At 27.1% G+C, this 17,711-nt stretch overlaps 2 protein-coding genes across 4 annotated transcripts; both read right to left on the reverse strand.

Moving 5' to 3' along the window:
* Positions 1 to 514: 514 nt before the first annotated feature.
* On the reverse strand, positions 515 to 2,462 carry Cox11 (Cytochrome c oxidase copper chaperone COX11). Of its 2 annotated transcripts, none has more exons than XM_015517387.2 (5): positions 2,259 to 2,462; positions 1,892 to 2,195; positions 1,676 to 1,831; positions 829 to 996; positions 515 to 767 (listed from the first exon to the last, which is right to left on the reverse strand). In XM_015517387.2, exons 2-5 carry the CDS (start codon positions 2,099 to 2,101, stop codon positions 627 to 629), a joined length of 675 nt encoding a protein of 224 aa, XP_015372873.1. In that variant the 5' UTR covers positions 2,102 to 2,195; positions 2,259 to 2,462; the 3' UTR covers positions 515 to 626. The 2 variants fall into 2 exon arrangements, with proteins under 2 accessions (XP_015372873.1, XP_015372872.1); XM_015517386.2 differs by having other exon boundaries at positions 1,892 to 2,161; positions 2,259 to 2,459.
* Positions 2,463 to 5,240: 2,778 nt separating this feature from the next.
* On the reverse strand, positions 5,241 to 17,567 carry LOC107168101 (putative ATP-dependent RNA helicase DDX5). 2 transcript variants are annotated; one of them, XM_015517394.2, is made up of 14 exons: positions 17,183 to 17,554; positions 16,983 to 17,111; positions 16,702 to 16,893; positions 14,851 to 14,976; positions 14,669 to 14,780; positions 14,412 to 14,600; positions 14,167 to 14,346; positions 13,927 to 14,099; positions 13,750 to 13,860; positions 13,616 to 13,677; positions 13,480 to 13,539; positions 7,618 to 7,860; positions 7,376 to 7,553; positions 5,241 to 6,107 (listed from the first exon to the last, which is right to left on the reverse strand). In XM_015517394.2, exons 2-14 carry the CDS (start codon positions 17,009 to 17,011, stop codon positions 6,095 to 6,097), a joined length of 1,668 nt encoding a protein of 555 aa, XP_015372880.1. In that variant the 5' UTR covers positions 17,012 to 17,111; positions 17,183 to 17,554; the 3' UTR covers positions 5,241 to 6,094. The 2 variants fall into 2 exon arrangements, 1 of the variants encoding a protein (XP_015372880.1); XR_001506190.2 differs by lacking the exons at positions 5,241 to 6,107; positions 7,376 to 7,553 and adding an exon at positions 8,032 to 8,341 and having other exon boundaries at positions 7,625 to 7,860; positions 16,983 to 17,567.
* Positions 17,568 to 17,711: the final 144 nt, after the last annotated feature.

Genomic DNA, 17,711 nt, shown 5'->3' on the forward strand with positions numbered 1-17,711 from the left:
AATTAATGAACGTATATGTATCGGTAATGATGGAATGCTATTGGAAGTTGGGGTAGACTTAGATTGGGATGCCCATGCAGCTGATTGAATGATTGAGGTAAATTTATCAACGGCGTTATCAATATCCTCGTGAGTTTTTAATTTAACGTTCAGTGTGATCTCTTGATCTACTAAGTTATGGAACTTAATACGATCTGTTGAAGGATAAAATAATTTTGGAGCTGTCATACGTAATGTTGGGGATGCATTGATTGTCAGAAGTACAGATGAGTGGTCAGAGTTTAGATCCATGATGTTTTCCGGAGTGCAGACTAAATTGCTTGGTACTTTGGCAATGAAAATATCAAGAATGTCAGGTTTTTTGCGTAAAGAAGTTGGCCAATACGTTGGACCTGGAGGTGCTAGAATTGAGTATTTTTTTGCATTGATGAAATTGTGCAGAACATTGCCAAAATTATTTTGTCTTGGCAATAAGAATGTGTAAATATTGATAAAAAACAAGAACATATTATACTTGAGTTTCAAAACTATTTATAAAACATTTATTACACATTTTTTAAAATATGTAAAAATAATGCCTTTACACAATTCCATTAACAATGTTTACTACTAGAAACATAACTGTATCAGTGTTTGAAAATATTTGATAAATCTACACCTTGTTTGGCTTCAAAGAATGTGTATGACAATGTTATGTCATCAATGTTTTCCATTTTTGGATCAGTAGTATACTCAGGATCAATAAAAAAAAACACTGGCATATCAACCTAAAAAATTTAAAAATTATTTTCAATCCTGTTATTAAACTGTTAACAACTAATAAAATACCTCTTCATTTGGATTTAACTGTTGTTCTTCAAAACAAAAACATTGTATTTTATTAAAATATTGTCCTGCCTCAAAAGGTACAACATTGTATGTACTTATACCCGTAATTGCTTTATCTAATGGATTTTTAGCTGTGTAGAATGCTAATGCTGTTTCACCTGGTGCCACCTAATATAAACATAATAAATATTAAATTTTTTTTCAGCATTTTTGAATTTAACAAATCAAGTTTAACACTTTTATATACAATATAAATTAAAATCAAATTAACTTATATTTAAATTGTAGTGATATTGGCACCTAACCAAATAAAATGTGAATCAATATGTTGGTTACAGTTCATTTAAGGGTTTCCCAACCAGTGTGCCGCGAGGCCCATATTGGTGTGCCGCAAAATGTCACAACTAATAATAAACGTTTCTGTAAAATTTCGGTAATTGGTTAAAATAGTTTTAAAGATACTCTTATCGGGGATATTTTTCACTATTTTTTATTAAATAATTTAAAATATTAGTTAGTTAGTCGTTTGTTGTCTGCTGTGATTGTAATGTATCTTGTTTTTACATTTCAATAAATTAAATATTTAGAATAATTATAATAATTTTTTTTCCTATCTTACCATCTAACTGTTTGCTAGTAATATTATACTGATATACAACTACTTTGGTATTAATATTTAATATGATGAAAGTCTGGTATAAACAAAATATGTATACATATTATATTAGTCAGTGACAAGTGTGCCGCGGCTAAATATGGGTTGGAATTAGGGTGCCGCGAGGGAAAAAGGTTGGGAAACGCTGATTTATCTGAATTATTAGTGCTCTATTAATCTTAAATGTATTACTCTGATTTCATTCTGAAGAGGTTTAAAACTCCATTGCATGCTGGACGACGTATCAGCAGTGAAATGAACTTTAATCTCCCGGGTTCTATTGGGTTTCATTGTTTCTACTTTTGAATCTTCTATGTTATGGCTCAGTGTTCCACCATAACTGAATGCCTTTAAATGGATTCAACATTATTGTGACTTATCCATGTTATGTGGATGTAACTCACTCACCTGACAAAACATTTTATATAGTGGCACAGCCGCATAACTAAGACCGACCGTTAATACTCCTAATGAAGAAAGATAATATACAGTAGAACGTATTCTCCTTTTTTGTGCACTTTTTGAACTAGTATTATGTAAACGTTTGCTAAATACAGAGCTTAGAGGACAATGCATACCACACATAGGTCGCATTTTATGAAATGCCTTGAACAACATTTTATTATCTGTTCTGTGGTTTTAAACAAAAATTCATGGTTTTTCTTGAAAATTGGGTTACTATAATAGAAAATTCACGAACATTATACACAAACTAAAATTATTGTACAGAAATTTATACTCTATATTTGCTAAATTTATATAGATAAATATTTACCCCACTATTATTCAATACGGAGTGCTACCTAAGCATATTCTTCACTGGCGATTCTGACAAGAAAATTTAATTCAGTGTGATCGTGTTGTTATTTATTGTTGAATTTGTTCGTACTTAGATTCAGTTTTTGATTTCTGAATTACAAATGTAAAATTGTAAAATAAAAATGTTAAATACTGATACTGAATACTGATTATCATAATATCATGATAAATTAATTTTATCATGCTGATTATTGAATAATATTTTTTATCACGATTTAAGATATACCACGGTTTAAGATATCTTAAACCGTGAGATATACTTATATCTTCAATCCATAGACATAATAATATATGGACTGCGCTCAGAGAGAGAAAACCGGGACCGATATAAACTGAGAGAGATAGCGATTGTTGGGGGCAAGCATGGAAGAAACTATTGAATATTTTTATTTAAGCCATGAAATAATCATTATCTAGTTTCTAGTATCACCAATGTCCAAAACAACAGTCAAGTGTCAACAAGTATAAACTAAAAAGTAAGAACGGCAAGAACAAGTTTTCATTATTATTTTTAAAATATTGTTAAAAAAATTATAATTATTATTTTTTAAGTTAAATAACAGTAAATAACACTATAATAACACAATAAGTCGCTTGTTCGCGTATATATATGGATTATATAATCGTCAGTCGATGTAAAAACATGGAGTGACTATTATAATTTATAACTATTATAATACCAATATAATAATTATAATATTTACTATTATTACACATTTATTAATAATAAACATATTCATGGTGTATAAAATATTGACGTATTTCTTCCATGACTGCCCCCAACTATCGCCATCTCTCTCAAACAATTTCGACTACCTGACATGATAGACTGGGGGTGAGGAAAGCGCAGTCCATATATTATTATGTCTATGCTTCAATCGTGATTTTTTATGATTCTGTTATCATAATAAATTATTGTGCAATATTATTAAATATCCAACCTTAAATTTATATAATATATATATAAAAACAGTGATAACACAGATAGATATCAGAGTACAGACCACGATTTAAGATATACAGGTTGCACAACGAAAACAATTAATATTGTGACTCAAGAACTGACACTTCAACAAAATTAACTCTCAAGTCTCAACCATAAATTGATACACCTTAATATACTCATAGACGGAACAAGCTAGTAGTTCCCGCAGTAAATGGTGGCTGCGCTGCATATGTTGTTCCATACTTCTGCGCTTGTGCGTAGGACAAACCAGGTTGCGCATAAAACTTTTATTATTGTCGTATCGTATTAACGGAGCTTGGGACTTGGACTATGTGCTTAAAATCAAAAATATATGTACATATTTAAGCATCCAACAATATAAAATGTGTGTTAATGTAAGTTATTCGCAATTTATAGAAGACATAAATCACCGTTAACTTATTTTACTTTGGTTAGGTTGTTAGGTATAGTATAATATATTTATAATGGTTATTGTCTTTAAATTTCATTAGTTTAAATGCTGTCCCTACAAACAAATATTTTTACAGAAAATTGAATTTCATAACTGTATTAATAATTTTTATACACATACAAATTGAATTTATTATATAAATAATTAAAAAACTTCCTATTTAAAAAAAAAAGAAAATATACAGTATAAATTTTAAAAAATATGCATATATAGGAAAAAAGTTGGAAATAGGTTGGTAGGTATGCTTAAATATGTGCAAAAAACTGTTACAACTTTAATATTTTAATAATATAAATAAGTAAACATATTTTATGTTATCAGAAATGGCAATACTGCTAGACCGCACCAGTGCACCACCCAACCCCGCCAACCAGTGATGCTCCGTCTATGAAATAGACATAATATAGATATTATATTACACTAGAGCCTAGATAATATATATATATTATATTATATTATACATAAATTATCTAGGCTCTCTAGTCTACACGATTTAAGATAGTATGGTTGCCCATCAACTTATGATAAGAAAGCCAGTACAGTGAATGAGTGAATCTCACTTTTTTTACTATAGCAGCGCTCCATGTGAGCAAAATAGTGTCGTAAACTCGTAATTCGCGCGGCTGTTTAAATCATATGGATACGACATATTAAATGGTATAGGTTAAATAGGTCCTAGATGACGCAAGTTTTTAAAAATGTTATCCACTGATTGGATTCTAATTAAATAATTACAATAGTTTTAATACAAACAATATCCAAAAACACAAATAATAAAGTTAACAAAAATGTTTAATAATAATAATATATTAGTGTACCTATAATTTACATATTATTAAATGTCTATGTGGTCACTAATTTTGACAATTTCTTTTTAGTGGTGTTTAGTTTTTTATTATTTTGATTTTGAATGAATGTGTATTGTCTCATTCTCATTATAAGGTAAATGTGTATAAATATCGGATAACACAGTTTGTTTGTGTTCTTCACAATCAAATCTAAAAGAGATTTTCTTATTTAAAAAATCTTCAAATGCCTCTTCAAATACATTTAGTGAAGGACAATTCTAGAGATTTTATTATTCTTATTATTCATCTTCATTATTTTAAGAATTAGAGTGAATCAGTATCTTGTGAAACTTAATGGTAAGAATATTATTTGTGTCTGTGTGTTTTACGATAATTCAGCTTTAAGTGTGGTATGAGCATTTTTAATTTATGCTAGGTTATATACTCAAAATTTGCTAAAAAAAATTTAATTATCGTAAAAATAATTTCCACAATGTAATAACAATCCTTGCAATCAAATGTTAAATATCCAAATAATAGGAAATAATGTGATTCATGATACGTGATAAGGCGTATTTATAACATAATTTCTCCTAAGTTACTATAAAATGTTCAGCAGTAGTTAATATTTTTATCAACTGTCTGCAGGCTTAAAATTACTATTACAAAATATATGAGTATAATTTTATAATTATACACTATGATGTTTAGCAAAATTTTGGACACAAGATATATAGTAAGATTAAGAATTGTTTTTTTTATTCTTTATATTCCATATTCATATATTTTACATATGTGTTTAAAATACTTACAACAATAACAAAAAAAAAGATGATAAAAATTGTAAGTCATATTCAATAAATATAAGAGTCTATTTAAAAATGTATAGTGATATTTTTATAATAGAAGGAAACCAATAATGCAATTTTTATTTTTTTACTTAAAATTATTTTGAAAAATATTCCATTAAATACAAAGTTGGGAAATTATTTTGATAACTCAACTAGAATGGAATTATTATAAATTTGTTAACCTAAAAATATAAATAAATTAAGAATAATTATAATATTTATATTTGTAAAAATATGACTAAAACTATTAGGTATAATATTAATAAACTTAAAAAATAATTTTTTTTTTACGTTAATTATAAATTAGATTAAAGATATTAACTTATCAATAATTACATACAATTAAAAGAATTTATGTATTCAATCAAATACATTTTAACAATTAATTATAATATAAAAATTTTCAAATGCATTTACATTGATATTTCATAAAATTAGTTGTTTTATAGTTATTTTTTTATGAATTAAGTAGAAAGATATAATTATAAATTTTTGGTTAATTTTTAATAAACAAACATACGATGCACATATTTTTTTTTTGTGTAAAAAAAAAATGATAGTTAATGAAGTAATTCGAAAATATAAACCAAAAAAATATTGAGAATAAACATTCAAACAAAATAATATTAATCTTATTGTAAAACAAAAAAAAAAATAAATAAATAAAATAAACATAAAAATTGTAAAAATATAAAACAACAAAATGAAAAATTGTTGTTTGTTCACTAATTGTCATTAATCCGAGCTCCTAAAATTGAAATTAAAAATATTACAACAGTTATATAAATTATATTGTATACAGGATTATTTAAAGTGATTCATCAGTTTAGGTACTCGTTCAATATGCTATCTACCGTAAATATTTTATCTACTGCAGTAATTAGATAGCATACTAAACCATCAAACGTGTGGTAGATAGCATATTGAATGAGTACCATAGTTTACACATAGTTTCCTTGACCAACAGCAGTGGCGCCAAGTCCTAAAAATATAGAGTAGGGCGAAAAATATTTCAAGAGGCCCAATATCTTAATATTGGAAAAAATGGCATACAATGGAGAGGAAAATGGTTGATATGAAGTGGCCCTATCTTAAATTTTCAAAATATGTTGGGCCATAGCCCAACCTTAACATAGGGTTCGGCACCACTGACCAACAGATTTTATGAAATGTATAGGACGGTCCTATTGGGTCTAAATACTTTGAGGATATGTTAAAACAAAATTGGCATATGCACAATATCTTTTAAAAATGTATGTGCTGGATATGCTGTAACAACTATGAGATGAATTTAACTATTGATTATATGTTATTCAAGTAAATAAGGGAAACTACAGAGAATATTAATTACTATAGATACCAGAAACTAAATTTCAAATAATAATATTTTAATGCCAATTTAATATTAAATTTTAAGACAAAAATTATACTATCATTTTGAATAACCCTATATGACAAAATTAAGAAGCACAGAGTTAATTTTATTATGTTCACAAAAATATACTTTACAGGAATAATGATCTTGTACTGTAAAATCAACTAAATTTAATAATTTGTTTAAACTAATAGAGGGCAATATTCTAGACCACAGAGAAATTGAACCAAGTTTTTCAAAATTATAACCTAAGGCTTATTATATTTCTTCAAAAATATGATAATTTAAGGTTTTTTTAAAATTAATATTTTATACAATTATTTGAAATAAAGTAAAAACTATTGATTTAACCCAACCTATAGGAAGCCTTTTACTTCTAGATAAAATAATAGTTATTGAAATTTAACAATTCTACTAGGCCTGAGATTTTATCTTGTTAAAATAATACATCAAATAGATCCCTCTTAAACAGGTTATCGGGCAGTAGATTAGTATTATAATTAAGGAAGCAATTTTATAGAATTCCAGAACAATTGAAAAATTGGTACCAGGCTTTTAAATATATGGGTACAGTATAATAAAATATTATGTTATGTTCAATAAATCCACATAATATTAACTTAATAATATTTTAGTAATACCTGCTACGTCTATGTCTTCGATGTCTATCATATGACCGTGAACGACTACGGCTTCTTGATCTAGAGTATGATCTAGACCTAGATCTGGAAATTGATCTACGCTTATAGCGATCACGGCTCCTTGAACGACTCTTAGACTTTTTTGATCTACCACTTCTCCATCCACGTCGTCTATCACCTATAAAAATGTAATGAGTATTATAAATTTATTTTGTTATAAAATAAATTGTTTTAAATTATACCTCTTCCTGAAAATCCATTTGAACGCCAGTTGTCAGCTATGTCTTTTAGTTTGGGACTTATAGTTTGATTGGCTTCTGTAAGAACTGAAACCAAATCTGCAGCTTGTTTGGCATTTGACTGTGTAAAGAATGTGTAAGCTGTACCCGTCTTGTGAGATCGACCGGTACGACCAATGCGATGTACATAGTCTTCAGAATTATTAGGGTAGTCAAAATTGATTACAAACTTCACATCTTCCACATCTAAACAACAATTCAAATAAATTAAGAAAAAAAAAATCAAAAATACTATTAAATATCAACACTTGTAGTTGTTAAATGTTGCTGTTTGGCCCAAGACTTCATAATCACTTTCATTTACCATAGTGAATATCCAAAATAACATTGTTAACATTTTGTTTATTTGCTATTTACCATCGACATCCGGTGTACATGTTTAAGCGCCCCACACGGGACAACGATTGACGTTGGACACGTCAAACATACACAGACAGGTCGAGGCGGCAGTTGGGGGGACAGCAGTGGAATGACTAGCCCCACGTTGCCGCCAGTGCGCGACTACTCAAACTACTTGTGTAGCCAGAGCCGCCACGAACACACAGACCCACACGCAATTATTTATGCATGTCCATTTTCGAGGCACAGCGTCGACAATGCGACAACATTGATACATTTTTATAGTATTTTTTAAATTTAGTACGCATTGTACAGCTTGTGTGTGCCTCTGTAATGTAAAATAAAACAAAAAACAGAACATATCAAACACCTATAATTCCAGGTAGTTCTAAAAAATTATACCCATTTTGCGTGTACATATAAGCTTGCGTTATATTTCAATGCAGATTTAAAATATAAGTTAAATTAATCCAACAAATTAAACATATTTAACAGACACACACTTATCATTAATATAATGTCATGAAAACGATCATGAATAATTATTTCTATTAACATAAATGGAATAATTAAGGAAGATACTTTTTTGAATACTGTGCAACAATAAATAGCAACAGGGTTAAAAATAAATATTTTTAAAGATTATAAAAACAAAATACCTAAATTACAGTACTTTTATTATTTTGAAAAAAATGTTTAAACACAAAACTGTCAAATTGTATTAAGCATATTGTTATTTTTTAGATGAGGAAAATTCCTTCAGTAAGTTGTCAAATTTATTTAAACATCTAAATATGTAAATATTTTTTTCAATAATGTAGGTACGTTTGGTACCTTCAAATATATTTTTAGCAAAAAAGTATTTTTTAAATATTTTTATTCATAATGTATTTTCTTATTATTTTATTTTTATTATTATTATTCAACATTAGGTTGTATAAAACCCTAATATAAACACTAATTGTATAATCATATTAGCATCACCATTAATATAGATAGATTGAGAGTTGACAATTTACAACTGATCTAAGAATGTCACTAACATGATTAATGTATTTAACCATTTGATTATTTTATAATTAACTGTAATGTCATTGACAGTGGTTCACAACTAGTATGTTGTGAATTATCTGAATGTACATAGTCAAAACAATTGTTAAGTTAGTTATTGAATGTATTGGAGATATATGACATTATTATGAAATGAAGTAAAAGTAAAAACCCTCAGATAAGAAATAGTTGTGAAGATGGTCTTATTCTCAATTTACAAATATGTTTAAAACTGTTGCTTTTTCAAAAATCAATTATTTTAAATGTCACAATTTTAATGGATCTATAAATTACGGTATCATAAACAAAAACAAAAAGGTTGAGAATTAGTGGGCTAGGGCAGATTTATATGCTATATAATATGTAATTAAATTATGGAAATATGCATAAAATATTCAATAAAAAAAAAAATATATATAGTAATAATATTTAAAAACAGTTAATTAGTATAAACATATGAAAGATGCAACATATTATATGTAATTAAAAGAAACATTTAATTATATATTTTTTTTAAGTACCTAATCACAAGTGATATTTAATATTTTTTTAGTTGTTGGTATATAGACAACGAGTTGTTGGTATATACTTAAATGAGCTTACTTTATAAAGTCAAACCTCTTTGTCTAATATTGCATTACTAATTTTGCTCCATACTTTTAGTCCTGATTTATAAGAAAAATTTATCAAAATGTCACTATTTATTTTATCAAATGTTCGTACAAGTTATTGCATGACTGTCATACCACCTAACAAATTCTTGAAATGTTGGCCTTGAAATAGACAACTCTGACAGCCCTAACAATATATACATTTGTATATCATATTTTTCAATCAAAATTAACTTTTTAGTAGCCAATGTAAGTATCAATTGTTAAAAAACAATATGATTCTTAAATTAAAGGTGAAATAAATTCAGTAATATGAGGAAAACATTAGTTTAAAGTAGTAAGTCTTGAAAAAAAGTTTTACCTTATCTTCTTCAATTATTTTCCAAATTTACTATTTTCAATATAAAATACCAATACACTGACCATTCTGAATTTAAACAATAGGAAAAATACTATTGAACTCAAACATTATTTTTACAAATTTAGAACATAACAAGCAAAGTACTTTTATTTTTGTGTTTGTTGTTATGTCTATTCTTTTTGTTTTTTTTCGCAATAGAATTAATCACAGCTTATGAAATATATTAAAAGTTCAGCTAAAGATCTTTCTTGTAAGTGAGGTTATGTGTGAATCTCTTAAATGTATTTAAACTAACAGTAATTTAAGTATTAATTATCTATGAAAAATTTGATATAAATAAATACCTAATAGAAATACAATAGTTCTTTTAAAATTAAAATTTGATGTATTTAGATCATAAGAAATACATCTTATACACTAAATATTTATTTTATTTATAAATACACAATACAAACAAATTTGTACATATTAAGTTGGAACAATTATTAAATTTATTTAGATACGGATAGATAAGTGTAGAAAAACCAATAAATTATAGAACTTCCAAAGTTTGTTCACAAAATGTACATAAAATATTAATTGTCTCTGCATTGATATTTCAGACGACAAAGAGTACTATCATTGAGGTCATTAATTGATCAGTTAAGATTTGAGCTATTTTGTATGTTGCATTAATATAATTATACCAAAATACAATATGAAATAAAATAAGTAAGTATACTCAATATTTATATAGTAAAAGTACAACAGCAAAAGTAAAAAATGAAAGAATAACATTATTAGTTTGGATAACAATTTAGGTGACTAAGCTATAAATAAACATTAAATATTTAAATTAGTAGAATTTAAGTAGCGAAGCATCCCATAAATTGGATGATTAAGACCATAGTTAATCGATTTAAATGTAGAGGAGATAATGGTTTCTAGAGATATGTTACGGGTACCGAGTAGAAATTTATTGTAAATACAAAATGAGTACTAAACTACAGCAAGGCACTAACAAGTATCAACTACTGATTAATGATTAACAAATTAATAATTTACTATTTAATATTTATATATAAACAGTAAACACGAGATCTATTTTTGTAATTCGTAGAAGAACAACCTGATTTGTTTGTAATAAATTGGCTATTGTAAACAGGTTCAGTTATTCTAATGTGTACCAAAATAATTTACTATTTATTTATCTAGAATTTTAGATTTTCCTGTTAAATTAATTATAGGTATACATAATATATTTTGAATGTACAGATTATCAGTGTTTCCTAGTTATCGGATATGAGTTGAGTACAAATGTAGTATTTTGCCGGGTAAAAATGTAAGTATTAAGCCGGATACAGAGTAAAATCCGAACCTTAAATATGATATAGAGTACCCGGGACAACTTTAATGGTTTAACGAAAATAAGGGTTCTAGAAAATTAATGTTAGAGAGTAGGTAAGAGACATCTTATGCTATTTAAAAGCAATGCAATGGAAGGAAAATCAATATAAAACTAATAAGAAAGGAAAGAGGGGTGATAAAAGATACTATATTAAAGTGAATAATCATGGTTCATATTTTTCAATTTTAAGGATAGGAGCAACTGAGAAGAAATTTATTTGAGACTATTTTGTATGCAGTTAGTTTTAAGTTAAGTAAACCAAACAATTACATAACCTCTAAGACAGAACAAACTAATGTTGAATAAAGTATATGGAATTGAACATTATTGAAGTCATTATTCAAAAAGATAAACTCAATTTACAATACTGCCATCAATAGAGACATTTTAATGAGAGAACAATGTTTTTGAGAAGGGCATTACATGATATTTTTTCAAGATTTAATTTAAGTCATAGATGTTTAAAACAGGTTTAAGAAATATAACTTCTAAATTGAAAAGGCTAGCAAAAATTAGATAAAATATATATTGTATGCAAAGAGAATCAGTTTCACATTAGATCAAGTTTTTAATTGTGTTTACAAACATTTAGCAGAATCAAGTGAATCAATGTGTTTAAATAAACTAGGTATTTAAATTATGGCATAAAACTGACAAAATCAGATTAAAAATATACAACCTAAATATAATTTTTTTTATTAGAATTAAGGCTCTAACTACTAAGGTCATTATTAGATGAAAAATATATTATTGGTTTTTGAGCAAGAATTTTTTTAATCATATTTTACTTAAGTATCATATTATAGCAAACCATTTAAAATATTTTCCATAAGCTAAGAATATAATAGCCATAATTATATTGATGGCACAATTGGTAATAAATAATAATACTTTAGAATTTTTAAATAATACTAAAATATGATTTTAGAGTATTCTTTGTGATCAAAGGTCACTTTGTAGTTTGTAATATACAATACCACGGCGTGATAATATTATAACAAAGGTTTAATGTGATAAAACTTTTAAAATCTGGTTTTATTTGAATTCAATAATATTCAGAACTTTACAAATTTCAAACTAACAACTACAAGTTTAACGATTTTACAAAATTTAATGTAAAACCAACAGGAAAGAAGAAAATTAAATAATGTTAACGAATCATAACCAAAGAAAAAGTTATTCTTTCTGTTAGCAAATATAATTTCAAAATTGGTTTGAAAATGTAAAGTATATAAATTATTTACAGAAGGTTTTTAATTGTTTTAATAAAACTATTAAGAGAACGCCACACCCGCATGTGTTGTCTCTGTCGTATAAGTGCGTAGCATAGCAACACTCAGCACATCACGCTTATTACTGTTAATTTAATATTTAGAGTGAATTGACCTATTATAAAAGTTAAAGGCAAGATTATTACCGAGGACATCTCATGGGCTTTTTATTTTAATTTTAAAGCGAGTTATGAGTAATTTAAAATTGTAAATTATTTTTATACCTAAAAATACTCATAACTCGGTTTAAAATAAAAAATAATAAAAAGCCCATGAGATGCCCTCAGTAATAATCTTGCCTTTAATTTTTATAATAGGTCGATTCACTCTAAATTTTAAATTGAAGGAGATTAACAAGATTTGCTGAGCGTAAAATTTTCTATGCTACGCACTTGTACAACGAAGACAACACATGCAGGTGTAGCGTCCTCTTAAGATAAAAATTAAACTTAAAAATCATTTATTAAAATTTAAAAAATTAAGTTGTCTGAATAAAAACTACAATAATATACTAAATAGTTTAATTTGGAAAATCAGCAGTACAACACATAATTTTAATTTCTAATTATTTTAAATAAAAAGGTTTTTTATAAATTATTTCATTATGAAGGTAAAAAATTAAATAGTAAAAACCACATTATAAAGTTAATTAAAACAACTACTTTCAAGTTTTTATTGTTTTAAACTATAAATATAATATAATTTGATTTTAATCAAATATTATTTACTAGAAATTTCTAAAAATTAATTATATTAAGACCTTAAAACATAATTGTAGTTACTCACCAAGTCCACGAGCAGCCACATCCGTTGCAACCAATATAGGGTAACGACTATCTCTGAAATCTATAATATATAAATGTTACTAGATTATGACTTAATTTTGTTAAAAATTCAAGCAATACAAATTTAAAAGTCATACCTTTCAAAACATTGTCTCTTTCATATTGTGATTTATCACCATGAATACAGACAGCTGAATACCTAATATATAAAAAAATAATTATATTAAATTACAACAATTTTATAACTAAATTTATTATTGTATTAACTCACCCATGTCTTTTAATCTTTCTTGTAATTTCATCCACTCGCCGTTTAGTTTCTATGAAAATAATAGTTTTATTTTCATCTTCGTCCATTATTTTCTTTAAAAGAGATATTAACCTAATAAAATATTATATGTTAAAAAATGATAGAAACTAAAAACATAATCCATTTTGGAATATATACTTTGTTTCTTTGTCATATTCTTGACAGACTTCAACAATTTGTTGGATATTATGGTTAGCTGCCAATGTCAAGGAACCAATATTTATTTGTATATATTCATCTAAAAATTCTTCAGCCAAATTCTTCACTTCTTTAGGCCATGTTGCTGACCACATCAATACTTGTCTATCTGGCTGCAAGCAAATAGATAGATGTATAAAAATAATATATGATTAATTTTATTCATTAATAATTGCATACTCTTATTTGATCAATAATTTTCCGAATCTGTGGTTCAAACCCCATATCCAACATTCTATCAGCTTCATCTAAAACAAGGTAAGTGCATCGACACATATTTGTACGTTCACTTTCAAGAAAATCTAATAAGCGACCTGGTGTAGCAATAACTAGTTCAACTCCACGACTTAAATCAGACGCCTATAGAAAGATATTGATAATCAAGGAAAGAATGATGATTAATTTATTTTAATATTCCAATGTACCTGACCACCTTTTGGTGCACCTCCAAATAAACATGTACTGCTAACTCCAAATGCATCACCGAAATCATCACAAACAGTTTGTATTTGTTGAGCTAATTCTCGAGTAGGAGACAATACTAATACAATAGGTCCATCACCACGAGATAATTTTCGTTGATGAGAAATATGTATTAATGCAGGAACAATATACTGTCAAAAAATGAAATTATATACATTTATATAATAATCCAATTCATATACTATAAATATTAAAATACCGATAATGTTTTTCCAGAACCAGTAGACGCAATACCAACTAAATTATTACCGGACAAAGCTATTGGCCATCCTTGTGCTTGAATAGCAGTAGGCTCAACAAAACCTTGTTTCCTGTTCAAAAAATAATCATGTAATCTGATGATCAATTACTTAACATATATATTTTACAAAAATGTATTACTTTAATTCTTTGATTATGATTTCAGGAAATCCACTTTCATCAAACTTAAATATTGGTTTTGGAATATTTTCACCAACTAATGTTATTTCTTTCTCTTCTCTGTACTTTTCTATATCTGATTTTGATCTATAAATATTTTAATTTTAAAATGATACAATCCAATTATTAGTTGATGTACAGAAAACATTTTAAACATACATCCATAAGAAGAATAAACAGAAACATTACATGGAAATACACAGAGCTTTAAATGTATACATAACGTGACTATACATCCTGTTTTGGGCGGGACAGTTCCACTGTCTAAAAATGTCTCGCTTTAAGAAAAGTTGACTTGTGGTAGGTATTTATGATCACATATTTCTATCATACATTTATACTATACTTATACAGTATATGTATAACTTATGTAACTACATAATTTATATAAACTGTAAAACGCTAAAACCCATAGTCCATAGATTGTTAGGACTTAGGGAGTCTCTGTACTAAAGCCATTCTTATAACATGGAATAACATAAGTCAAGAGATCCATTCATACATAAAACAAACAGGCCACTTTAAAGCAGACTTGTGGATACGACAAATATATAGAAAAATGATATGGTTTACTTATTAAAATGTGCAGGTATCCGCTTTGAAGAAAAAAAATTGTGGTCACATTATGTATACATAACAATATCAAATTTAATAGAATAAATAATATATTTATTTAAGAAGCTGTATTTATATTTTAGTGATGTGAAAAAAAATGCATTGTCATTATTTAATTGGATTAACTAACTAATTACTTTGTATATGAAATTATGAATTTATATGCCCCCAAACGAACATGTTCAGTGCGGTCCATTATCTTTTTAAAGAATAAACGATAATATATAAAAATAAATAAATAAAATATTCTTAAGTATAGGTTTAAAATGTTGGTTTATGACTTTTGTATAATTTGTATGTTTAGTGGTGTATATTGCAAAGAAAGTTATTGAGTTATCTAATATTTTATTAACATAGAAGCAGTTATATAAATTCTGCATAATATTGTTTTTTTAACAACATGTTTTCTACATCTTAATGAAATTTAAGTAACTTAAACAATTGCCTGTTGCCTTATGCCTATGGGACTTTCTCTCTTTGGACAGCTGTTGGCTTAGATAGACAATCCGTGGGGAATATGTTCCCATTACTCATGCTACTCTTATTCTCTGATGAAATATTCTTCCTGCTTAAATATATGCATCATTACAATTTTACCAACTAAGACAATGTGGTAGATATTAACCTAATATTTTATGTAGTTATTAATAAATAAATTTAACTAATTTAAGTCAATCAAAATTTGTCTTACTGAATAAGTAAGTCGAGCTGTTTGTCGATTGTGTTATGTTTGGCATACATTTACCGTGTGCAACCAAATATTGTAATTATTTTTTTTCAACAAAATCAACTGGAGGACGGTACAGGCTTGCTGAATCAATTAAGGTCTGATTGATTTGTACATCTTGATCAATATATAATCAACAACTATATCAAATTTAATAATAGATCTTGTAATGATGTCTATATTTAAGCTGGGATATTATTTATACCGAACAACCAATTGTAAAAAAATTACAACCAACAGTAGGTTAATCATTAGGCCATAACAACCATAAAATCAACTATTTAAAGGAGTTAAGAACATCTTATTATTTATTAGATATAGGATTTATAGCAATTAGAAGCCGTAAGATTTGCGCATTAGACTAAAATTGATATCATTTACTCTAAATTAATTATTATAAAAAAAAAATTAGAACTGTACTTTAGACTGTTTAGACTAAATTTTCCATTCAAATAAATTAAATTTCTTACCTGTTATGGACAGCTTCATGTGGCAAATAGAAATCTTTTTTAAATGGTTCAAGTTTTTTTGTGTCCCATCGAGGTTTACGTAAGTTAGAGCCTGGATCACCTCTACCTCCTCGACCACCACCTCGTCGTCGTATTGGACTTCGACTTCGTCTATCCCGTCCACGTCTACGATCTCTCGATGACGATATTGGGCTGTTCAAGAAATGTATATAAAAACAAAATTATTATTTTATCAAAACGACAATAAGTATTAGTTAAATTTAATATTAAGATTGACTTACTTTCTGCTATAACCCATACTGGAGACCATTCACTGGTAGGCGGGATCAAAAATAAGAAATGTAAAATTTACGATTCGAAATAATTATTACTACTCCAGATATTTAGTTGATTATGTTGAGTAAACAAATCTAAATATCGACATAAGTCATTAACGTCTTCAGAAGTTCATAACCTTTCACTAAATAGCAATTAAACATACTGCATTTACTATTTATGAAAGATGAATCAACTTCGATATACGAAACTTCGTGACACTCGACAATTGGCAATCAGCGCCCAGCAGTTGGCATTCAAGAGTCTGACTCTGAAGTCAGTAGTCAGTACTCTAAGTACTCAGTACTCAGCAGCGATTAGGCTTAAATGCTTAATAAAAATGAAAAAATAAAATACACAGAACTCGGAAGAATCCATGTTAAAAATGTTAACATGGCGTCATCATGGAGAAGAAACTACATACACAAAAAATTATTTTGAATAAAAAAAAAAGTTTAGTAGTTTAGTTAATAAATAATAGTATAACGAATAACGATGTAGATAATACGGTATGGTCGCTCCATAGACCTTATAGGTATAGCCGTATAGGGTCCGTATAAGGTTTACGGAAGTTCTCAGTTTCAATCTTTATTCTTTAATTAAGAATTATTTGATTTTTTATTTGACGGCATTAATGAGGGTATTATCCGCCAGGAGCGCTAAGACGGCTGATTATTTGTATGATAAATGATAAT

The sequence above is a fragment of the Diuraphis noxia genome, unplaced genomic scaffold (genome assembly GCF_037042655.1).
Source record: "Diuraphis noxia isolate RWA-SAM2 unplaced genomic scaffold, SU_Dnox_SAM2 contig0003, whole genome shotgun sequence".
Taxonomy (NCBI): Eukaryota; Metazoa; Arthropoda; class Insecta; order Hemiptera; family Aphididae; genus Diuraphis; species Diuraphis noxia.

Coding starts and splice junctions, on each gene's coding strand:
- Cox11 (XM_015517387.2), bottom strand. CDS start 2,101: ATGTTGTTCAAGGCATTTCATAAAATGCGACCTATGTGTGGTATGCAT. Junction 1,832..1,891: donor TATATAAAATGTTTTGTCAG/GTGAGTGAGTTA, acceptor ATCCATTTAAAG/GCATTCAGTTATGGTGGAAC. Junction 997..1,675: donor CTCTTCAGAATGAAATCAGA/GTAATACATTTA, acceptor TGTTTATATTAG/GTGGCACCAGGTGAAACAGC.
- LOC107168101 (XM_015517394.2), bottom strand. CDS start 17,011: ATGGTCTCCAGTATGGGTTATAGCAGAAA. Junction 14,977..16,701: donor CATGAAGCTGTCCATAACAG/GTAAGAAATTTA, acceptor AAATATTTATAG/ATCAAAATCAGATATAGAAA. Junction 13,678..13,749: donor AGAAAGATTAAAAGACATGG/GTGAGTTAATAC, acceptor TTTATATATTAG/GTATTCAGCTGTCTGTATTC.